This window comes from Polistes fuscatus, unplaced genomic scaffold (genome assembly GCF_010416935.1).
Source record: "Polistes fuscatus isolate 324 unplaced genomic scaffold, CU_Pfus_HIC Scaffold12, whole genome shotgun sequence".
In the NCBI taxonomy this organism is placed as follows: Eukaryota; Metazoa; Arthropoda; class Insecta; order Hymenoptera; family Vespidae; genus Polistes; species Polistes fuscatus.
Window position 1 is genome coordinate 5,692,879 of NW_025113020.1, and position 21,523 is coordinate 5,714,401.

At 29.0% G+C, this 21,523-nt stretch overlaps 5 protein-coding genes across 5 annotated transcripts; 3 read left to right on the forward strand and 2 right to left on the reverse strand.

The window, feature by feature from the left end:
* Positions 1–102: 102 nt before the first annotated feature.
* On the forward strand, positions 103–2,769 carry LOC122513413 (RNA-binding protein 28-like). The gene is made up of 8 exons (XM_043629750.1): positions 103–403; positions 473–804; positions 893–1,217; positions 1,322–1,490; positions 1,583–1,800; positions 1,906–2,055; positions 2,130–2,477; positions 2,557–2,769. The coding sequence occupies exons 1-8, from the start codon at positions 302–304 to the stop codon at positions 2,683–2,685; spliced, it is 1,773 nt and encodes a 590-aa protein (XP_043485685.1). The 5' UTR covers positions 103–301; the 3' UTR covers positions 2,686–2,769.
* Positions 2,770–3,276: 507 nt separating this feature from the next.
* LOC122513414 (probable cytochrome P450 49a1) lies at positions 3,277–7,912 on the forward strand. The gene is made up of 11 exons (XM_043629751.1): positions 3,277–3,864; positions 4,385–4,596; positions 4,694–4,940; positions 5,446–5,562; positions 5,717–5,793; positions 5,863–6,058; positions 6,216–6,375; positions 6,527–6,696; positions 6,803–6,881; positions 6,994–7,191; positions 7,683–7,912. The coding sequence occupies exons 1-11, from the start codon at positions 3,848–3,850 to the stop codon at positions 7,788–7,790; spliced, it is 1,581 nt and encodes a 526-aa protein (XP_043485686.1). The 5' UTR covers positions 3,277–3,847; the 3' UTR covers positions 7,791–7,912.
* A 705-nt stretch (positions 7,913–8,617) lies between these two features.
* Positions 8,618–11,076, reverse strand: LOC122513416 (transmembrane protein 120 homolog). Its single transcript, XM_043629753.1, has 6 exons — positions 10,697–11,076; positions 9,939–10,057; positions 9,677–9,835; positions 9,483–9,575; positions 9,167–9,384; positions 8,618–9,087 (listed from the first exon to the last, which is right to left on the reverse strand). The coding sequence occupies exons 1-6, from the start codon at positions 10,763–10,765 to the stop codon at positions 8,678–8,680; spliced, it is 1,068 nt and encodes a 355-aa protein (XP_043485688.1). The 5' UTR covers positions 10,766–11,076; the 3' UTR covers positions 8,618–8,677.
* A 3,561-nt stretch (positions 11,077–14,637) lies between these two features.
* Positions 14,638–17,463, forward strand: LOC122513415 (cytochrome P450 315a1, mitochondrial). The gene is made up of 6 exons (XM_043629752.1): positions 14,638–15,555; positions 15,781–15,971; positions 16,058–16,392; positions 16,499–16,723; positions 16,896–17,108; positions 17,195–17,463. Exons 1-6 carry the CDS (start codon positions 15,065–15,067, stop codon positions 17,318–17,320), a joined length of 1,581 nt encoding a protein of 526 aa, XP_043485687.1. The 5' UTR covers positions 14,638–15,064; the 3' UTR covers positions 17,321–17,463.
* Positions 17,464–17,786: 323 nt separating this feature from the next.
* On the reverse strand, positions 17,787–21,189 carry LOC122513419 (armadillo repeat-containing protein 5). The gene is made up of 6 exons (XM_043629761.1): positions 20,884–21,189; positions 20,533–20,753; positions 19,713–20,435; positions 19,468–19,643; positions 19,098–19,359; positions 17,787–19,009 (listed from the first exon to the last, which is right to left on the reverse strand). Exons 1-6 carry the CDS (start codon positions 21,136–21,138, stop codon positions 18,076–18,078), a joined length of 2,571 nt encoding a protein of 856 aa, XP_043485696.1. The 5' UTR covers positions 21,139–21,189; the 3' UTR covers positions 17,787–18,075.
* Positions 21,190–21,523: the final 334 nt, after the last annotated feature.

The following is a 21,523-nucleotide window of genomic DNA, read 5'->3' on the forward strand; positions in this document are numbered from 1 at the left end:
ACTGTAGATAACATCGTTCCACTACATTAATTGTCTGTGGATAAAATAGAAACCTTCCATATTAGTATCAATTGAATCTATCGAAAGATACACGTGCTTTTTTACAAGTATCATATACAATTAAAAACATATAAAATATTATCTAATTTAATTCTAAAAACTATCTAAAAACTTCTAAAACCTCTGATATTTAAAAATTGTTAACAACATTATTTAAAGTAAACAAAATATATACATAACATATTCATATAAATTAATCTAACCTCATAAGTACTAGTTTTCTTAGGACAAATTCTAAATTATGGAAACAAAAAATATAAATTTGTTAAAAAATAAACAAAATTATAAAGAAAACGTTCGTAAGAAGAGAGCAAGAATAATAATAAGAAATCTGCCATTTCAAGTAAGTTGTTTTATTGTACTATTAAATATATTAAATTTTCTTAATTTTAAATATTTATTCTTATCGTAGCTCACAGAGGATCATTTAAAAGAATATTTTAGTAAGTATGGTAAGATTGAAGAAGTAAACATATTAAAGAAAGATGGAAAACCTGTTGGTTGCGGCTTTGTACAATTTGATCATGTACAAAGTGCAGCGAAAGCAATACATCATGCAAACATGAAGCTGCTTCAAGGTAGATCCATTGTAGTCGATTGGGCAATACCAAAAAATAAGTATACAAAAGATAGAAATAACCCAGGAAATAAAAAGGAAGATAATGTTGATACTGAAATAAAGATAGAACACGAAGAACATCAGAATGATGATAAATCGAATAATAAAAACGAATATATGGATATGTAAGTAATGAAAAAGTTATCTCTTACAAATAATTACGAATAAGTTACCTAACAAAAATATATTACCAATTATTAATTGAAATGTCAGATCGGCTGAAGAAAACAAAGAGGATATACAAAATTTATCGGGAGAAGAAGTACAAGATATAAAAGATGAGGAAGTTACCGAAGAAGAAGCGTCTGGAGAAGAAGAAACAGACGACAAAGAATTCATTAGAAGAAAAAATTTCAAACGCGAGTCTAATGATGTTGAGGATGGTAAAACAGTTTTTATAAAAAACGTACCATTCTCGACAACAAATAATGAACTTAAAGAATTTATGGAAGAAAGGTTCGGTCCAGTTCAATATGCTCTAATATGCATAGACCGTATGACTGAACATTCCAGAGGTACAGCATTTGTAAAATTCAAGGTATAATATAGATATAAATTTATATTTATTATAATTATAATTAATGAATTATTAATAAAAAAAAAATATATAATAAATAAAATGAGATTAACGTTTCTTTTCAGAATATAGAAGATTCTGAAAAATGTTTATCAGCAGGGACTGAATTACGTTTACATGATGAAATTCTTGAACCTTACAAAGCATTAAGTAGAAAATGTATTATGGATAAAAATAACTTAAAGAATAAAAAAGAGAAAGATTCGAGAAATTTATATCTTGTTAAAGAAGGAGGTACACATATAAATATATTTATATTTTTTTAAGTGAAGAAATTTATAAAATAATAGAATAACATTAATATATGAAAATCAAAATATTTTCAGTAATAACAGCTGGGAGCCCAGCTGCAGTAGGCGTATCAGCTACGGATATGGCTAAACGATTACAACTTGAACGCTGGAAATCTCAGATATTGCGTAACTTGAACATGTTTGTTTCAAGAGTACGCTTAGTTATTCAAAATTTGCCAGCTTCATTAGATGATGCGAAACTTAGACTAATTTTTAAAAAATATGGTGGACCTAAGGCAATCATTAGAGAAGTATATACATGTTTACATTTTATTTCATTTCTTGTAAAAAATAAAAATCGTTTTACATGCTTACAATATTTTCATATTTTCACATATATATATATATATTTTTAGGCAAGAATTATGCGTGATTTAAAAAATATTGATGCAAATGGTGTAGGTAGGTCCAAAGAATTTGGATTTGTAACGTTCACCAAACACGAAGATGCTCTAAGAGCTTTACGAGCTATAAATAATAATCCTAAGATTTTTACACCATACAAGGTAAACTTAGATAATTATTCTTTTTACTAAATTGAACATTTTTTCCTATGTTTAATCGTACAATCTTTTATTAGAGACCGATAGTTGCATTTTCTATAGAAAATCGTATTATGGTAAATGCCAAACAAAGGAGAATAGAGAAAAGTCTAGCACGGAATCCTCTTTACTCGGGAAACAAAAATACCATTCCAAAAGAATCAGTGGAACAAAAAACAATCGAAGCTAAGAAGGTATTTGAAGAAGAAGAAAAAACTTTCTCTGGTGTTAAAAGTAAACCTGGACAAACAAAGGTCAGATCGAGGTTTAATTTAAAAAATCAAGCTATTCTGCATAAAAAAGTAACGAAGAGGGAGAAAAAGGCAGCTAAACACGATCAGCAGAGTAGAAAAATGAAAATAGAAAAAGTGAAAAAAGATGTGAAAGTAAGAATCCTTCTTCATATTTGTTTTCTTTTTTTACACTAGTGATATATTTTTAATAAAATTTGTCTTCTTTTTCTAGTTTAAAAAATTGGCCAAAAGAGGTGATGCGGAAAATGCAAACTTTAATAAACTTGTTGAAAGTTACAAAAATAAATTATTAGCGATAGGTCCAACCAGATCAAAATGGTACGAAACGTCATCGACATAAATACATGTTTATATGTTTTAGTGTTAAATAATTAATAGGCATCGATGTATTGTCTATCCATTTTAATAAATATCTCATATTATATATGATTGACGTAAACAAAATTAAGTGAATCCTGTAAGAATGGAAGAATAAGAGTATAAGTTATATTTAATAACATAATTTATATGAGTACATATAATAATTAACAATTTACTTGTTTCCTAAACATTAATGTTACACCAATAACATATTATGATCTTATAAAATATTCATAAAGGTGTATATGTCAAGAATATTACCCAAGCTTATATAGTTAAATTCATTCTTTAATATGAATTATAAATTATATTGGTTTCTAAAGCGATGACATTGAGATTATTAGATTTTTTATTGATCTGAGATAACAAAAGAGAGCTTTAAAAGACGGGGTTTCCTCCATTCTTCAGTTAATGTTAAATTTGTTTACTACGATGCCTAAAATGAAGGGACTTCATTAAAAACACTTTATGATGCAATGCACATAATCTTCCCCCTACTCGATATTTCCTTCTTCCAGCTACTCCCTCTACTTCGTCTAGTCATATATTTCACCAGGTAGATTCACAAGAGTTATAATTCTCGTGCGCGAAAGTTATATGACTCGGCCTCTAAGCATTTAGGGTGCCATTGGGGTGCCTATCATCATAGGTAGATTAAATATCCTCGATGTCCGGTTGAGGTGGCTTCAGATAAAGGGCGAAGAAAGTGCTTACCATCACTTCTCTCGCATCGACGACGAGTCACTTTCTATCGGGCATTCAATCTGTAAAGACGTACGAATAAGTAAAAAAAAGTATTTTAATCGACTCCTTTTAGTTCGATTATTTACTTACTTATCCGAACCAAATAAATCATTTGTTATTACTTACGTGTGTGAATTCATACTTCGGACACTGTAGCATAACTCGAACGCTTAACGCGAATTCTCAACTCACTTGTTTAATATTAGTGCTTCTCCACTTTCTGATTTTATTATATTTGTTTCTTTTTTATTTTTTTTAAAGATCCTTTACGTAAAATACCTTTACATAATTCATTGTTTTTTACTTTCAATTAGATCGTTATCCGTAAAAAAGAAAACGATGTGTCGGGTGTGTTTGTTTATATAATTAATTACTATCATTAATAAACTTTCTAAAAAATGATAGCTTCGTTTAGGTGAGTTTTGCAAAATAAAGATTATTAATTAATTATCTTCAATTTATTACACAATTTCCTGATATAATTTTCAATTATTTTTTCAAGATTCTAAGTCAATGTAGTTTTACTGTTTTACAATTTTCAGATTACTTTTCGAATCTACAAATAATTCTAACAAATACTATTAATGTTACTTGAACATTCGAAAGATTGCCAGAAGAAAGAATTTGAATTTTCCCGCGTTATTTACAACTTCGATATTTCGATTATTTCTTACTGTGTGTTGAAACTTTTAAATTTACGAATAACTCAATTTTTGATATCACTTTTAATGTTCCTGTTATTTTCTTTTGTATTTTAAAATTTGCATTAATTCACCTTGCACAAAAGAAAATTCAAATTCAAATGTATAAGTATTTTGAATGTTCCTGTTACTTTGAATTATATTTTATAAAAATGTAATCGTTCTCATTTACGCGCGAAAATGCATTTCAAATATTGTACAATAAATAATATTTAATATTTCTTTGAATTATAGAATTCATGCTTCGTCGAAGCTTCTCTCTGTCTTTTTTCTAAGATTTTCGAAGCATAATAAAAATGATCAACACACGGTGTATAGAACTTTAGAAACTTTGGCAGCCACAGTTGAAAAACACGAATGCCCGAGTTATCGTCCATATGCGGAAATACCTGGACCAAAACCAATTCCTATTTTAGGAAATACATGGCGTTTTATTCCTTACATAGGTAACATTTTATAAACAATAATCTTATAATAATACCATTAGACTTTTCTTCTATAAATGTGAGAACATTATTCTAATCTGTGTCTAACGAATTTCAGGTGATTTTAAAATACAATCGGTGGATAAGGTTTCCAAGAGATTATACGAACAATATGGAAATATTGTTAAGATTGAAAATTTACTTGGCAGACCAGATATGGTTTTTGTTTACGATGCAAACGAAATTGAACGAATTTTTCGACAAGAAGATAAAATGCCTCATCGACCGTCCATGCCTTCTCTGAATTATTATAAACATGTATTAAGAAAAGAATTCTTCGATAATGATGCTGGTGTTATTGCTGTGTAAGTAATTATTTATTATTATTTTACCCAAATTAAATCTACGCCATTTAAGTTTTAGCGCCAATTTAGAAAATTCAAACTGCAAGTAATACTATTTCATTGAAAAGAAAACTTTTCCATAGAAAAACCGAAACCACCGTAATATTTATCTTTACTTAGAAAGTATATCATTTCTTATGCATATGAATTGCGTACATTATAATTTTCTAAAAGCATATTACGTAACAATCCAACGAAATATTATACATTAGGTTTTACAAGAACGTGTATAGGTAAAGTACTTGTTAGATAACAATCCGGTGAAATCTATGTGGTATAAGATATATTAAGTTCTCACGAAAGAGCAAGAAAGTTTTATGATCCATAAAATGTATTATTATCTAATACGAGTTCAAATAAAATATTTCGTAATGAAAGTAGCGAAGAAAAAAATCAAATAATCTTTTCTAATTGCAAAACACATAATTTATTTTTACCATTAAAATTTTATCGTTCTGTTGTTTAGACACGGAGAGAGTTGGTATCATTTCCGTAGCAAAGTACAACAAGTAATGCTTCAACCACGAACAGCAAAAATGTATGTCGGTGCAATTGAGGAAGCAAGTCGTTCATTCCTCACAAGGTATAATTACAGAATGCCTTTCCCTTTTCAATTATATTCTTTTCTTTTTTCCCTTTCTATTTTGATCCTTTCCATTACTCATTTGTCTCATCATTCTATTCAACTTTTGAAGTTGACATGATTTTGTATAATTAATTCTGATATTATATTGCAGGATAGAAAGTATAAAGAATTTGAATAATGAAGTACCTGATGATTTTTTAAATGAGATACATAAATGGTCGCTCGAGTGTAAGTATGCTTATGTTATTATTATTTCTTTCTAAAAGTAGACTGAACAACATAGAATATAATTAACAGCTATCGCACGAGTTGCATTGGACGTTCGTTTAGGTTGTTTAGACAACAATGCTAATCTCGAAACACAAGAATTAATAAACGCAGTAGTTACTTTTTTCAAAAACGTCGGTGTTCTGGAACTCAAAATACCTTTTTGGAGGATTTTTAATACACCTACGTGGAAAAAATATGTTAATGCACTCGATACTATTGTACGGTTTGTATTGACAACAAATACATACATATATAAACGAAAAAGAAAACGAAAACGAAAACGAATACGTATATTAAAGAAACAAGAAATTTAAAAAAATGAATTTACAAATATAATTAAATAAATAAATATATTTTATTATTCCTAATGTGATTTTTAGAATTACTTCAAAATATACAAATGCTGCTTTATCGAACCGGAACGATTCTCCAAATTCTACCAAAAAATTATCATTGTTGGAAAGAGTTTTGGCTTTAGAAGGAAATTCGAAATTAGCAACAATTTTAGCACTTGATTTATTTCTAGTTGGTATAGATACTGTAAGTATGTATGAGTTGTGTGTATATATTAGGTTGTCCCATAGGTTCTTTTCATGCCACGCTATGTGGCCCAGTAAATCAACCATAAACAACAAATATTGTCTATTGAAATCGCATTTGTAATATTTTTCTAATTATTATTTTTCTAAAGACTTCAAATGCTGTGGGATCAGTATTATATCAATTGGCAACGCATCCAGAAAAACAAGATATTGCTTACAATGAAATATGCAACATATTACCATTAAGAGATGCACCAATGGAAGCAGTACACTTAGAAAATTTGAAATATTTGAAAGCTTGTATTAAAGAAACTTTAAGGTTTGTATTTTTCTATACAGTAGTAATTGAACGTTTCATGCTCAATTATGTAATATTTAATATAATCATTATTCAATTTATTTAGTATTTTGTTTATTTAAATTAGAATGTATCCTGTTGTTATTGGAAATGGAAGATGTATGACTAAAGATACAATAATCAGTGGTTATAATGTACCGAAAGGGGTAAGAAAATTGTAAAAAAAACAAAAATCTTATTTTTAAAGATTTCATTGTCTAGTTAAATTATATGTTAAATATTAAATGTATTTCCATGTATGTGGATATATGTGTATAGGTGCAAGTTGTTTTTCAACATTACGTTATAAGCAATCTAGACAAATACTTTCCAAGTAGTGAAGAATTCATTCCTGAAAGATGGTTACAAGATAACGGTGTACTTCATGCATTTGCGTCACTTCCTTTTGGCTATGGTAAGCGTATGTGTCTTGGACGACGATTTGCTGAATTGGAAATGATTATTGTAATCAGTAAGGTGAGTTCCAGAAATATTATACTATTGTCTTATTTGCATAGTTTAAAAGACTAGATAATAATGTCTATTAAGAAAAAAAAACAAATTTACAAAATTATTTCAAATTTGGCCCTTGATTTTTTTTTTCTAATGAAGAAAATGAGACCGTAGTATTTTTACGTTGTTGAATAGTAATTGAAAGAGAAATTGACTACACGAATAAGGACATTTATACGAAGATACGCTTGGTGCTCGCGAGATATTCATAGTAGTTAACTTTCCGATGGTTACGCTTAACGAACTCAAACAATAATTAATTCCTCCGGTCATTTAATTATTTTCATTGTTATTTTATTACGATATGGGAAATATTTCGTTTATCTAACAAGTAAATGATCATCTAACATTGACGTTTATATGCCACACACACACACAATCTATTGCAAATTTAAATTATTATTTATTCAATGAATAGTTTAGGAAGTAAGTTTAAGACTATTTTTCTATTTCAGATCTTACAGCATTACAAAATAGAATATCACCATGAAAAATTAGATTATTATATAGATCCGATGTACACGCCTAAAGGACCACTAAAATTAACATTTATTAATAGATAGATAGATTTATTTGTACATTCATTATTTATATTTACCCGCCTTGAGATAGGCAACCCTCGATACACCCCGGTATAGACAAAATTTAGGCAATATTATTGAGAAACATAAAGTTCTTTATTCAATTTACACGATTGTATATAAATATTACATTAATATTATTTATTATTAAATTTGATATTTCAGATAAAAAATAAATATAATATTTAAAATATATATAATAATAATTGCAGTATAATTAAAAATTATAGCATGAAAAACAATGCTCAGACAAAATTTATTATATGTGTGTATGTGTGTGAGTCACATTGGTAATTTTATTTATATTTACATACATAGATTATAATAAATACATTAAAAACAAATCAATTCTTATGTACGAATTATCCCAAATAATTTGATACTTATAATAATTAATCACAGAAATCTATAAATCATAGCAATGCTCGTTTACCAAGCACGTTCGATATTAAATTGACGGACACGTGTGCGTGTAACTGAAGTAGTATAGATGTATCACTTATTAAATAAATAATTTTATAATTATATAGTGCTTTTTGTTCAAAAAATAATATTTTCAATATTAGAATTTAGTGTATAAAGTATAAAGTATCACGGAACGAAATCATGACAAAATGCATCTATTTAAAATGATTTATCTAAATAGGGAGGGAGGAGGGATCAATATGCGAACAAATAGAAATTCTTTCGTATAAATCTGATTTTAGTTAAGATGATGCGAGAACTTACCTATTTTTTTTTTTTATCGAGACTTATTTAACCGTCTATTTAATTATGCAAATATCATTTGATTTATATATATGTATATAAATGAACAAAACCACTTTTATTTGTTTTTGACCGATATTATAAATCTATCGATGTCCTTTTTAATCACTTTTATTATCGATTTTAATTTCCTCCTTGACAACATCCTTTCTGCGATCAGATTTATTAGTAAATACACCGGGAAGATGATCCTTAACCTGTTCCCTTAATTTTTGTGGAATGACCATGACGGTTGTAGTGACGTTTCCTAAGAATAATATCAAGAACATAGCACTAAGAACCGAAACGTGCCAAGTAGCCTCTGGATGTGATATTAAAACATATAATATATAAGCGTTATAAAGTTGGAAAAAGTATCCAACAAATAGGAATGGAAGGAGAAACGATAGTCCACGCCACATCCAAGAATGAAAACCTTCAATAGTAATATCCATATTATGTCTTTCACCTAATGCTTTTAAACGATAAAGTACACCTCGTTGATAACGAAATTGTAGATATTGTACTATACCTAAAAATATTATTATTTATGAAAGTATCGATAATCAAAAGGTATTCATTAAAATCATTAAACAGATTAGAATACTTACTAATATATACATTGAACCAAATAAATTGACCACGAAATGCATACCAAGCACCTGTATTTGGCCACACTAATAAAACAGCCGACACTACAGTAGAGAGAAAGTGATGAAATCGCCACCAGCCTTTAATTCTTGATCCATTTACTTTAAGAATACTTTCTCTTATTGTTAGTGTGCAATAATACCAGACTAGAAGGAACATCAAACTCAGTTCCAATGTTCTAAAATAATATTCATTTTTTTTTAATAATATTAAAACATTATATTAAAGAATTAATTAAGATTCGTTGAATAATTGATATATATTTATAAATCTTACCTTACATTAGTAAAAAGATTTAAACCAGATAGCACAAAACCAATCACAGATAATACTAATTTAAATTTTTCATATTCATCCTTGTATTTAAATCTGAGAAGACAAAAAAAGTAAATTGATCATTAGTTCTCGATTTGATATTAATACAAATATTTTACTATATATAAGGAAAAAAGATAAAGAAGAAATCTTACTTATCATTTTTGTTCAATATAGAAACATTAACACTGCCTAATATAATTTGAAGATATACACCATTTGGTTTTGGTAAAGTTTGTTCCATTTCGTGTAATTGTAGTTCTCTTCTTATCATATCTTTATCTAACGTCATTCTTGTACTTTTCTCATGAAGCCTAAATAAATATATATATAAGTATATATATATGTATTATATAATCTTTTAATATAAGCAGTAAGATTATACCAAACATATCTTCTTCGCTATAATAAACTTACTGTTTTAGAGATTTAGAAATAATATTCATTCTATATCTTTGATGAGAGATTCCTTTAACACATTTTGCTTGTAACTCTCTAACTTCTTCCAATTTAGCAAGATATTCCCTATTTAGTACCTGTAATAAAAAACCATATGATAAACATTAATTATTCAAAAATTAATATCACGCAAACGCTATATTATAAAAGAAATGAATGTTAGTAAAAGATAACAAATTATCATTGTTATAGTGCTATTATTGTTATTCGCTGTTTAGTACGTATAATACAGGCTGTATTAAATGAATGTTTAAATATTAGAAACCAATTTATCAAACAATTCGAATCATTCAATCGCTACATTATAAAAGAAATAAATATTAATCAATAATAAATCATAATCATTATCGTCGTTATCGTGTAATCATTGTTACAAAAAAAGAAATATTCTTTTATAACCAAGTGAAAGAAAGAGGGGGAAAAAATGATAGAAAGAATGAAAAAGAAAAAGGTAGAAAAATCGATAGGTTTCAAAGTTCGCAAAGTTCATTAACATTAATGATAATTATTAATTGTTTTTTTATTTCTTTAATGCATTTTGTTATGATATTTAAATGCAATTCATCAAAGATATAAACAACTTAACCTGTCTTTCTCTCGCGATAAAGAATAATATTATTGAAGAAAAAACGAAAAGAGTAAAGATAGATTTTTTCATCCTCCTCCTCCTCCTCCTCCCTGATTATTTCAGTTAAATTTTTCTTTTTGTTTTTTACCTCCAACTCCTTATAATCTTGTGCCAAGTCCTTCCAATCCTTTAAACAAGATTCAACGTCAGTGTCCATTTTTTCGTTCGTTATTTATATATTTATTTCTATACTTTGGATGAAATTATTTATTATATGTTAGTATTGAAATATAAAATGAGTCCTCTGTATGAAAAATCTTGAATAATATTTATCTTAGATATCGTTTTCTCGTGTAGAATCGTCGTCAATGAACATCTAACCATCGAACACTGTCGAGACATGCAATCACTATCGTGTGTTCTATGATATCGAGTATATCGTCATCTCAATCTTTTCGATCGATTTTAACAATAAACAATAAAATTCAATTTAAATTTGTAATAAAATATAACGATCAATTATTTTGAACAAAAATAATCTAACCTATTTCCATGATACGATTGATTTTTAAAATTCTTGCATATACTTTCTTCCACGATTTATCGTTTCTATCGTAATTGAGAGAGAAAGAGAGAGAGAGGGAAAGAAATAAAAGAAAGAAGGAAGAAAAAGAAAAAGTACAAACTCATGGTGTTAGAAGAAAATTTTCGAGAGGAGGGCACCTAGAATATCTTGATACGTCACTGAAGTGCAACGTTAATTGTCCAAAGGTCGCGTAGATGGCGTCACTTTCTCGAAAGTGGAAATAAAAAAAAAATGTATGCAATTACGGAAAAGCGCCATCTTCCGGTATGCAAGAAATTTAAAGGATACCTTTTTTTTTGTCTTTCTGTTTTCCTTCAAAACAAAAAATAAAAAAAGAAAAAAATAATATACGATACGTTCGAAATCTCTTTTATCGCTGACGAGTGTCAGTGTTCGATGAATATGACGATGATTTATTTCAATCACTCCACAAGTATCTTTATCTTTTCATTTCATTTTTTTTATCATACATTGTCTCGATTTGCTAAATTTGTCTTCATAAGATTACTTTTAATAATTAAATAGTCACGATACAAGGTCACATTGGATACGATAAATGTTTGGTACACGTATTTTTGTTTGCGTATTTATTAAATATGTAATATATAATTAATATTTGATTTATTTATATTTAAAATAATCAATAAGTATTTCTGTTACATTTTTATTTGTAAAGGAATTTTTTGAGCAAGATATCATTAAAATTATCCGAAAAATTCGTGCCGATTAGGGAATAAATCGATTACGAACATTCAAAGCAAATCAGTAATAATAATAATAATCAATAAATCTGATATAAATTATATAACAATAATAATTTAAAAAAATATATATATATATATATATTTGCGTATATATTGCGTATATATATTTCGTACGTATATAAAAACAACTTAAAACGGTCAGAATTTTTCAGCGGTCCTTGACCAAGCACGTTCCACCACGATTTGGAATGGAAAAAAGATGATTTGCATTAGTATACTACTACTCTTCTTATTTATATTCCTTCCGACATAGTAGAGGAAAAAGAAGAAAGATTCGAAAGATTTGAATTTCAGATTGGAAATCTTTTTCTTTAACAATTTTCATGGATCGTAATAAATATAAATATTGTTTAAATGATAAACATCCTCTCGCATAGCATTGAATATTATCATTTAAAAAACGAAACCACTTCCTTCTTTTTTTCATACTACGTCAAGATTTATCGTAAAAACTGATACAATTATTAGATTATTATAAAAAAAATAAAAAGAAGAAAAAAAAAAATATTAGACGAAGGAAAGAAATTGTAAGATTTATCGTACGCGTTTAAGAGTTCAATGTTATTTCATCGGAAGTTGGATTTTTAATCTCACCAAAATATCACTGGTATGACATTAAATACAAGAAATAGATATTCCAGATCGATTGGTACGTCTATTGCATTATTTATAGTGGATATTATCGTGTACCGTTCAAAGTCTGTGAATCCTATCAGACTTTAAAAGTAGATTTCTTTACCCTTTTTATCTATAGTATCATCATACATATATATATAGGTATAGATTTTATTTACCGCCAGTTTTAAATCATTCCTTATACACATACATACATATAATTATAGAATTTATTTTCTACGAATTTCCACATTTTTCGATAGAGAGAGAAGGATTATAGGAGAAGGAAGATAGAGAGAGATTTGATCTATTTTTTGGTTTTCTTTTGAAAAGACTAACTTACCAAATAAACGATGTTAATCAATTATACAAATATGTTTGATAATATAAATAATTAGATTATCGAGTAAAATGAATTATTTCCAATTTGTTGATTTTTAAGTCCAGTGTTATAATAATTGGTACAAATGTGTTGGACGATTAAAAGAAATAAAGGAAATGTTGCGTGCATTATTTTGTCAAATACTTTGACAGTTTCTATAATTAAAGAGACTTGTATAGAACAGAAAGGAATCCCCACTCTGCTTTTCTCTCTCTTTCTCTCTCGGAGTTTGAAGAGACTCGAGTAAGAGATTGAAAAATGTTCGAAACTGTTAAACTTCAAGCAGTCTCGGTCGTCGGGTTCTCCAGTTAGCGACAACCCGAGCATGAGAAAGTATCCTACATATACACCCACCATATATACAAACAAATAAATACGCATTAAAACATATACCTAAGAAGTTAAACCAAACGTGGTCTTTTTTCTTTTTTTTTTTTTTTTAACTAAAAACAAGCATAGGTGAATAGAATTAGTGATATACCTGAATAAAAAACAATACGAACGATTGAATTAGTGAATGAATTAGCATGGAGGTGGGGGAGATAAAATGGCGGGAACAATGATAAGTTTTTAAAAAGATCTTCCCTCATTAGGATATATCGTATTCCGAAATAAACAAATAATACGAGTTGGATTATATATATATGCGGTTAGTAAAAAGAAAAAATAAAGAAAGAGTTGTGCAGTTTATATTTCGAATACGAACGAGTAAGAAAGGAGAAGGAAAGAAGGAAAAGAAACATAAACGTGCAGGAGGTTCAACGACGCGTGAACGATAAGAAAAGAAGACGGGTTGAGTTGTTCGATCGACGATAACGTTGTCGACATTGTTCTTCTTCTTCTTCTTCTTCTCCTCTTGGTCATCATCATCATCATCATCATCATCATCATCATCATCATCATCATCGTCGTCATAATCGTCGCGTGTTGCAGTTGTCAAAGAAAATTGTGCTTTGTGTTAAAGGTATTTTATAAAATTATATTACAAAGCAGTAGAGAAGAGAGTTTGTTGATCGAAAAAGAAGAAAGGAAGAGGAAGAATTCTTCGTTGTTCTCGTTTATGAAGAAGAAGAAAAGAAGAAGAAGAGGAAGAAGAAGAAAAAGATAGTGGAAGGGGGTTGTGGATAAAGTAAACGGGCTTCTCTAGATAACGGCATAGTTCAACAACGGTATTCGGATCTCGAGGCGCGAAGCTAAGAAGAATAATTCTGATTGGTAGCCGGCGACGCGCCGCTTTCCGGTCCGATTTCCGGTCTCGACATTCAGCCGCGAATTGCAGCACGCGCGCGCAACTTCTCATGCACTCTGCGCGTGTGTGTAATGTGTGTGTCTCTAAACCGATTCCACTTTTTATCTTTTACTTAATTATTATTAATATTTATTTAAGAAAAATATAAATTTAAGGAACCAGGGAAGGAGATCAAAATACGAGAATAAGAAAAGCAACGCAACGACAACTGCAGCGCGAATAATTCACGCACCACTGTGCGGTTTCCATTTTCGTTTTGTATTATTATTAAAATTTATACAAAATAAACGAAAACTAAAGAAGAAGAAACAGAGAAGGAGAAAAAAAAAGAAAGAAATAAGACAAGAATAAGAAAAGCAAACAACAACTGCAGCGCGCACATTCACGCACTGTGCGTTAACCGGTTCCGTTTTGAATTATTTACGTTTATAGAAGAAAAAAAGAAAAGAAAGAAAAAAAAGGAAAAAAAGGGAAGAAGAAGAAGAAGAGTAACGCCATTTTGTATCGTTATTAGTATTTTAAATGAATAGAATATAAATAGATTTTGAATGAAAGATTCCAATAGAATCCAATAGAATATAACGCTGGTTGTATCAGTTCAATGTGGTCGTATGCAAATTAATTAATATGATATAAATAAAATATAAAATAAAAAAAAGAAAAAAGGAATTAGTAGGAGATATAAGAAGATTGAAATAGGAGAAGTGGTCAGAGAAAACGTGATCGTCGTTAAAACATGATCGTTTGAATTTGATCGTCGTTTCCAATTTCGCCAGGCATAAAATTATTCGACAAAGTTATTCGCCGAGTTAATACGAGAGGATTATATATTCGAACGTTTCGTAAAATCGTCTTTTTTTCTATTCCTTTACTTCTCTTCTTATCCTTTTCTCGCAAAGAGAATATATTTATTATCGAGAATGCGTACGTTATGGTCGAGTTTGAAAAGATCTCGTCCATCTTTGTTTAACGCGGCTTCTATGTCGCGCAAAAAACTTTTCGTCAATGGTAACGTAAATGATAAAAATAAAATGGACATCAAAAAGAAATCTGACGTATCATCGGGAAAGTCTTACGTCGAAAGAAAATATGTAACTTCGATTACAACGAACTCGGCAGTTATTTTAAGGGAACCACCGAAACCCAAAGGTTTCCCGTTATTTGGTACGATATTTGAATTTTTAAATACCGGTGGTGCGAAGATGCTTCACGAATACGTCGATCGTAGGCACAAAGAATTAGGACCGATTTATAGGGAACGTATTGGCCCGGTAATGGCAGTTTTTGTTAACTCACCCCAGGAATATCGAAGAATTTTTAGGCTCGAAGGACCAACGCCTAAACATTTTCTTCCGGAGGCTTGGATTCTTTATAATGAGCTTAGATCTTTGGAACGTGGATTGCTTTTCATGTAAGTCCATTTTTATTTTTCTATTACATTACAATGTAAAATTATATATAATAATATTTCATAGCAAAAACTCATAGAGTTATGTGATACATAGATAATTATATTCTTATATACAATATAATAATACTGACAAATTATCTTCAATCCTAATATATTTCTCATAGATTTAACGCATCAAGTGTAATTTAATTATTAAACAATTAAATAGACAATATTATTTCATAGGAACGGAGAAGAATGGCTACAATATCGGCGAATATTAAACAAGGTGATGCTGTTATCAGATCCAACGGACATGTTTGTTGGTCCATGTCAAAAGGCTGCTGAGGGATTAGTAGAAAAATGGATAACTCAACACAATAGCGATGATACGTTATCCCAATTGGAAACTCAACTATATCAATGGTCAATCGAAGGTAGGATTTAATAACAATTATATATTTTAATAAGAAAAATATTTCGTGAATTATTTTCAATCAAACATATTCCTGTAACAAAATAGCAATGTTGGCAACTTTAATGGGATCCACATGGCATCAACATAAACCAGTAATATCGCGTTATTCTGAAAACTTAGCTAAATCGTTGCACAAAATATTCGAATATACGGCTGAGTTATCGGTATTACCGGCAAAATTAGCAAAATCCTTGAGACTACCTTCGTGGAATAAGTTCGTTGAGTCTGCAGATTCGGCATTAAGTATCGTTCGAACATTGGTACCGGAAATGGTTCACCTTGGTGGTGATGGTCTACTGCAGACGATGATGAACGAAGGAATTCGGGACGATGATCTTGTTAGGATAGTCACTGACTTTATTATTGCGGCTGGAGATACGGTATATTTTTATTACAAACGTTAAATCAGTGACATGTTTGTTCGATTACTGTTATTAATCGTTCAGGTCAATGTTAACATCTAATTTGTTTTAATTTTACTTTCAGACAGCTTTCTCCACTCAGTGGATGCTATTTTTACTTGGTAATGATACCAAATTGCAAGACAAGTTGTACGAATCTATTCAAAATTTATCATCCAAAGAAATATTACGTAATTCCTTGATAAAAGGAGTTATCAAGGAAACCCTTAGGCTATACCCAATAGCTCCATTTATTACGAGATATTTGCCAGAGGATAATGTCATTGGTGGATATTTTGTACCTAAAGGAGTAAATATACAATTTTATTTATATTTTTCTTGTTTTTCCAACAATATCATTGACAGTGCATGCATATTGATGATTAGAAGAAAATTAATAATTAATAATCAAATTAATTTAATGACTACAATATTGAATGAATGAATTTTTCTTTTTTTTCTCCTTTTCTTTTGTTATATAGGAATTAATTTTACTTTCATTATATTCGAGTAGCAGAGATCCTATTAATTTTCCACGACCGAACGAATTTTATCCAGAAAGATGGATACGAACAGAAAATGGTAATTATCAGGACGTAGTTAATCCTCATGCTAATATACCATTCGCTTTAGGAGCAAGAAGTTGCGTAGGTCGTAAGCTCGCTGAAATTCAAATATCTCTTGTATTGGCCGAGGTAATCACATTTTTTTCAAATATAAGTTATTCTATTAAAATATTTGGAATATCTAATAAATCTTGTTTTTTTTTTTTCATTCACAGCTTGTTCGTACTTTCAAAATAAAATGTATGAATAAAGACGAAGTGAAATTGATATTGCACTTGATATCCGTACCGTCCAAACCAATAAAACTTAAATTAATTAAGAGAAACTTTACGGTAAGATAGTAGAGAAAAAATTAAGGGTAACGTCGTGGACAAATTTTTTAGTAACTTTTTACATATCACATATATATAATATTTTTTTATCTTCTTCCATTAAAGCGTAAATTAAATTTTACATTGCCATTTAAATTCGGATGATTAAAAGAGAAAAGACGATTATTTACAATTTCATATTATTTTGTATATACAATTCACAAGTTGAAATTATTATTTAAATAATTAATAAGAATGCTGCAAGTTGTATAAAAAAATGTGTACAATTTTTTAAATTTTAGTAAATATAATATATAATATATATATATATATATATTATATATTAAATCTTAAATACACCAAGGGGAATGTAAAAAAAAACCTGTTTTTCTCCTATTATCATTTCTTTCTCTATCTTACAATTTTTTATTAACTTGAAGCCTTCTTTCTTTTATCGTAAGAATTTCAAATTGATAACTATTATTCTCCTTCTTCATTCTCTTGTGTACACAATTGTATCATACATGACGAAGCACTCAACATTACGACCTTGATTATCTTTTTTTTCTCTGCGCATGATTATTAATTAATGTGCATGATAAATATGTCCAAGTTCCAAATTATTGTATTATATGTTATATTATATAAAACAATAATTTTATATATATATATATATATGTGTGTGTGTGGGTGTGTGTGTGTGTGTACATAATACATACACATACATACATACGATTAATATATTTATATCATATCACAATTAGGCTTAATTACAATGAATTAAATTAACGTTGGCACAAACAGCTATCAATAATTTCTTTAATATCATCCAAAAATTCAGGAAAAGTAATTTCATTAGAAAATTCACGAAATGCTTGGATCCTTTCAGTCTTAGACATTTTTGTCGATAGAAATCTCTTGACGCAACAAGTTTTAAGTTCGTAACAAGAATTATTTCTAGCCCAATTCCATGCTCGACTGAAATTTTCATGACTAAGCATAGCTATTGAATTTGCCGTTAAAGTATCCGTAATATCAGACATTAAAAATTTATCTGCTAATAAGGCAGCATCTAAAAGTGATTCTATAGTCGTATTTTCCAAAATAGCACCATTCATAGCTGAAATTAATACGTTTAGTCCTTCCTTCGACGTATTTTTCAATTTAACGCGTCTTTTTCCAGATTCAGAAAAATTTCCTTCGAGCATAGCGGAAAAAGCATCTGACTTTTGACACAAGGTTTTTCTACATGCGTCAACCGTTGTACCATCATCTAATTCAAACGTAACAATTGATGGCTTTGGAAGACATTCGTAAAGTTTTGGATAATCGGTTGTAACTGTATCTGGTATTAAACCCTTGTCGTTGAATTCAGAGCGAATTTGCAATGTATTTGCCAATTGGCAAATTGACCAAACAGCATTCTCGTTCAAAGCGTGTTCTCTATCGTTTAATATATCTAATATTAATTTTAAACCGCCATTATTGTTTAATAAAAATCTTAAATGAACTTTAGACTTAATTATAAAAGGTATTGATACAGCGACCATTGCCTTGTGAGAATCCTCCCCACGAATTAATATAGAAGTAAGCTCTCCTATGACCCCTCCGGTTTCTCCTAAAGTGCACAGTTGTCGAGTGTAATATTCCGAGCCATATAAAGTTTGGGCTTCGAAGGCAAAACCTTGTTTGACCAATGGAATTAAATACGCGCTATTTCTAAAAAAGAAAACCGTTCAAACAATTATTACCTTATCTCTATCGTTTATCTTATTTATTAATTAATATTATTAATCTTCTTATTTACCTTAATATTCTTGTAAGTATTTTGGAAGCTTTACAATTTTTTGAATACCGAATGTACGAAGATAATGGTCCAATTGTCATAGGATCAACTAATTTTTCTATAGGTTCGCTAAAAAGACTCAATCTATTTAATAAAGCTAAAGTCCACGCACTTGTGTATTCGGAAGAAGTAAACTTATGAAATGTTCCCGAGTCACGAGATTCATCTTCTTCGATCGGTAACGATTTACAGCTTTTTATGGATTCAACGTCTTCTTGTGGTTCTGTATAAGATAAAAAACGTTAAACGTACATTATTAAATAATATTTTCGAAAGAAATTCTAAATTAACAGATAATAGAATCTTGGTCAAAGTATTAATATACATATACCTTCTTCACAATTTTCCCATTCTGTGTCACTACAAACAGGACTATAATTATCTTCCGCATTTTCATCCGTTTCCGCAGAATCATAAAATGGTAATGGTGGTGTGCTAGAAGGAGAAGAGAAAAAGCTTGTCGAACTAGACGGACTCCAATCGTCTTTAGGATAATCTACGCTGAATCTGAAAATTATATTTTCGTTCTTTATAAATAAATAATCACATAAAGATAATAAATAATAACACACTAACCGTCCTATCTCTGATTTTAAATATTTTAAACTCATCTTTCTATCCGAAAACAATAAATATTTTCGTTTCGTAGATATTTCTTGTTCTTTTCTATTTTCCAATGCATTTTCAACCATTTTCTTTAACTTGATGTTCAGCACGTCGAATAATCCATTATTAATCATTATTAAAATACTTTGTTCGTCGTATATAAATTGTGCTAGAGCGTGTAATAACGTAGGATGATATTGCTCCATTTCGTTTTTTCTTAAATACGTGAGTATGAGTTCCAAGCCAGCATTGTTTCTAACTTTAGCACGATTAACCGATTCTCGACAGAACATACATAAACTGGCTAATAATTCTTTGGAGACTTTTGAATGTTTCTCCATTAAAGATATTAAAATTTCTATCGCTCCTGAAGATCCAAGATTAGGGCGACATTCTGCTATTTGGCTAAGATTACAAAGGCATTTAATAGCCAATTTATTATTTCTACTACAACCGTCGACGATGCATTTGTATCCTTCTAAATCTTTTTCTCCTTGCATTTGTTCTCCGCAACGAGGATCCAGACAGATAAGAAATGCACACATGGCTTTTAAACATACTTCTACTAATTCTGTATATTTTATACTTACTATAGCTTTGTTATTAGCTATTATTAATAAGCCTGTTATATTTTTAATTATACCTGCTTCTAATACGTCTTCTCTACAACCTTCATGCATACTCCAAATATTTCTATAACAAACAGAACAAATTAATAATATTAATATCTTAGTAAAATAATATGTAACGTTAAAAACATTGCAATTAGATTCTACTTAAAATTATTTACCTTATCGCTCTGATTACCATTAGGCAAGTTTGCACATTTGTTTTAGATTGTAATAATTTAGAAAGTTCTTGTATCGAACCAGCTTCGTACAAAGTTTTAGCATGCCAGCTGCATTCGCTTAGATTACCAATTAATCTACAAGCACGACATTGAAGAGCACTGTCCGATTTTAATTTTTTTATTATGCAAATTATATAATATCCTATTCTAGTTCCCTTAACCTGAAATAACATAAAAAAAAATTAATAAATAAATGAATGAATAAATAAGTAAAGAAAGTTAAATTGTTCCATGAAATTATAATATATTGGTATTTAAAATTATGTTAAAAATATATGAAACGACGTTTACCTCTTCTCTAGCATCAGAAATTAAGCATGCGTTTGCTAATAAACTTAACGTCATATTTAAAATTTTCAAATCTTGAGACTTTAATAATTTAATCAAAATACTAAGACCTCCATCTTTAACAAATTGTCTATAGCATTTGGAGTCGGTTTTCAATCGTGCCAAACAATTAGTGATACCACTTTTGGAATTGACTTTTAAGTACTTCGATAATTCTATAAGAAGTGAATGATCTGACTTTTCATTTGGCGATGACATTTTATGAAAATACCTTTAAATTTATTTAAAATGGTACTTATTATAAATAATACATAACCTCAAAATATTTACACTGTTGCAGATTGACGAATGCTAGAGTGGGTACAGCACATGTCAAAAATGAAGATAATAAGATTTTACTTTTTTAACACAATTCGACGATTATCATGCTTCATTTTATTTTTTTATACACGTAAAAATCATAATTATTTATTATTCATCATTTCTTCTATAAATTTTAAAGTTTTTTATAATTATTACTTTTATTTTCTTTGATCTTTTCAAAATAACCTCCATTTTTTCATAGTACTCAAAATCGATGCAACGTGGCGCTGTAAAAGTACTCCGAACGGAGTATTTGGTTGGAATTATTTAAAATCGGATC

Bases quoted from the DNA above. Each gene is read 5' to 3' on its own strand.
- LOC122513416 (XM_043629753.1), bottom strand. From the start codon at position 10,765: ATGGACACTGACGTTGAATCTTGTTTAAAGGATTGGAAGGACTTGGCA. The intron at 10,058-10,696 runs GTAAAAAACAAA...TTTTTATTACAG, and splicing joins AAGATTATAAGGAGTTGGAG to GTACTAAATAGGGAATATCT. The intron at 9,385-9,482 runs GTAAGATTTATA...ATATTATTTTAG, and splicing joins AATCTTTTTACTAATGTAAG to AACATTGGAACTGAGTTTGA.
- LOC122513414 (XM_043629751.1), top strand. The intron at 6,059-6,215 runs GTTTGTATTGAC...TGTGATTTTTAG, and splicing joins GCACTCGATACTATTGTACG to AATTACTTCAAAATATACAA. The intron at 6,697-6,802 runs GTTTGTATTTTT...TATTTAAATTAG, and splicing joins TGTATTAAAGAAACTTTAAG to AATGTATCCTGTTGTTATTG.
- LOC122513415 (XM_043629752.1), top strand. From the start codon at position 15,065: ATGCGTACGTTATGGTCGAGTTTGAAAAGATCTCGTCCATCTTTGTTT. The intron at 16,393-16,498 runs GTATATTTTTAT...TTTTACTTTCAG, and splicing joins TTATTGCGGCTGGAGATACG to ACAGCTTTCTCCACTCAGTG. The intron at 17,109-17,194 runs GTAATCACATTT...TTTCATTCACAG, and splicing joins TATCTCTTGTATTGGCCGAG to CTTGTTCGTACTTTCAAAAT.
- LOC122513413 (XM_043629750.1), top strand. From the start codon at position 302: ATGGAAACAAAAAATATAAATTTGTTAAAAAATAAACAAAATTATAAA. The intron at 805-892 runs GTAAGTAATGAA...TTGAAATGTCAG, and splicing joins AAAAACGAATATATGGATAT to ATCGGCTGAAGAAAACAAAG. The intron at 2,478-2,556 runs GTAAGAATCCTT...TTCTTTTTCTAG, and splicing joins AAGTGAAAAAAGATGTGAAA to TTTAAAAAATTGGCCAAAAG.
- LOC122513419 (XM_043629761.1), bottom strand. From the start codon at position 21,138: ATGTCATCGCCAAATGAAAAGTCAGATCATTCACTTCTTATAGAATTA. The intron at 20,436-20,532 runs GTAAATAATTTT...TGTTTGTTATAG, and splicing joins ATGGTAATCAGAGCGATAAG to AAATATTTGGAGTATGCATG. The intron at 19,010-19,097 runs GTAAATAAGAAG...TTTCTTTTTTAG, and splicing joins ATACTTACAAGAATATTAAG to AAATAGCGCGTATTTAATTC.